The sequence below is a fragment of the Mandrillus leucophaeus genome, unplaced genomic scaffold, assembly GCF_000951045.1.
Source record: "Mandrillus leucophaeus isolate KB7577 unplaced genomic scaffold, Mleu.le_1.0 Scaffold228, whole genome shotgun sequence".
Taxonomy (NCBI): Eukaryota; Metazoa; Chordata; class Mammalia; order Primates; family Cercopithecidae; genus Mandrillus; species Mandrillus leucophaeus.
In genome coordinates, this window is record NW_012102343.1 from 295,091 (window position 1) to 296,768 (window position 1,678).

At 53.8% G+C, this 1,678-nt stretch overlaps 2 protein-coding genes across 2 annotated transcripts in view; one reads left to right on the top strand and one right to left on the bottom strand.

Annotated features, from left to right (window-relative positions):
• The window catches only part of FAM161B (family with sequence similarity 161, member B), a 19,059-nt gene extending 18,358 nt beyond the window's left edge, over positions 1–701 (bottom strand). Inside the window, 1 exon segment of the mRNA XM_011981509.1 lies at positions 459–701. Coding sequence (XP_011836899.1) covers positions 459–701 — 243 coding nt within the window.
• A 12-nt stretch (positions 702–713) lies between these two features.
• COQ6 (coenzyme Q6 monooxygenase) overlaps positions 714–1,678 on the top strand; it is a 12,919-nt gene continuing 11,954 nt past the window's right edge. The window contains exon 1 of the mRNA XM_011981507.1: positions 714–981. Coding sequence (XP_011836897.1) covers positions 819–981 — 163 coding nt within the window. The 5' untranslated portion in view covers positions 714–818. The remainder of the gene's footprint in view (positions 982–1,678) is intronic.

Here is a 1,678-nt window from a genome sequence, read left to right on the forward strand (position 1 = left end):
TTTTTTTTTTTAATTTTTAGTAGAGACGGGGTTTCACCATGTTGGCCAGACTGGTCTCGAACTCCTGACCTCAGGTGATCCACCCGCCTCTGCCTCCCAATGTGTTGGGATTACAGGCGTGAGCCACCACCTCGGTCAAATGTGGGGGGCAATTTTCTTAATCTTTTTGTGCCTTAGTTTTCTCTTCTACAAAAAACGGACGGCAATTGGTCATAGAGTACTAACAGGATAAGCGAAAACTTATGTGACATTGCCTCTAAGGAGCCTCGTATAAAGTCCGAGAGGTTCAGGTCTGCAAATCAGAATCCGCCTCCTGGTCCCTAAACGCTCATTTTAACCCCACGCCCCTCCGTGACACGCCCCTGCTGTCTGTTTCCAAGGCAACGCCAAACAGTTTCCTCTCTGGGATTCCTTTCCCGGGGGCAGTCCCGCTTCCTCCCTTCTCTTTCTCTCCTCACCTGACGGCTCCCCTCCGCGCCTCCCGGGGCTCCCTCAGGCCTCTCCACGGTCATTTCGGCTGGACAGAGGCAGCAGCGGCTGTGACAGCGATAGGTGCAGCAGCGGCGGCAGCGCTAGCTGTGCGGAGCCAGGGTCCACCCCTTTCTAGCTTTGGCGTCTGATTGGCTTCCAGGGCAGCCTCCGATCCATCCCGCCCGAGGAGGCAAAGTTCGTTTTCCGATTGGCCTATTCTCTTCGCGCATTTTATTTCCGGTTCTGAGGGCGCTGCTGAAGCGGGACGGGATTGGAGTGCTCTGCTCCGGAAGCACTTCCTAGTTGGGCCTGCCGGAGGCCTGAGTGCGACGGCGCAGGTCTGCACCATGGCCGCCCGGCTGGTGAGCCGATGCGGGGCTGTGGGTGCAGCTACCTACAGCAGCCCGCTGGTGTCCTGCCGCAGGTGGTCCGGCGCCTCAACAGACACCGTGTATGACGTGGTGGTGTCGGGTGGAGGCCTGGTGGGCGCTGCAATGGCCTGTGCCTTGGGTAAGCTCCTCTCCAGGCTACTAGTGGCGGGACACTGGGCCGCGGAGGCACGATGAAAGCCGTGAGAGCCCTAGCACGACTTGTCCAAAGACAGTTTCTCCCCTGCCCTCCTAGAGGAACCCCAGGGCAGGCTGGAATGCGTGTGGTCCTTCAGGGCCCAGTAGGGTCAAAAGTGGGAGGGGCGTTCTGAGTCTGTTCTACTCATGGGAAAGCAGGCCTTCCCAGGGTTATTTATATATGAGAGTTCCAGTTTCTCCAGATCCTGGACAGTACTTGTCATTGTCTTTTTGTTTATAGACATTGTAGTGGGTGTAAGTAAGTGGGATCATCAGGTTTTGATTTGTATTTCCCTAATGATTAATGATGTTGAATATCCTTTCACATGTTTTTTGGTCATTTGTGTCTTCTTTGGAAAAATGCCTATTCAGACCCTTTGCCCGGTTTTTAATTGAGCAGTTTGTCTTTTGAATACTGAGTGGAAGAGTCATTTTTATTTATTTTTCGAGACAGGGTCTTCTTCTGTGCCCAGGCTGTAGTGCAGTGGCACGATCACAGCTCACTGTAGCCTCAACCTCCCTGGCTCAATTGATTCTCCTGCCTCTGCCTCCCAAATAGCTGGGACTGCAGGCATGCGCCACCATTCGGCTGATTTTTGTATTTTTTTGTAGAGACGAGGTCTCACTATGTTGCCCAGGCT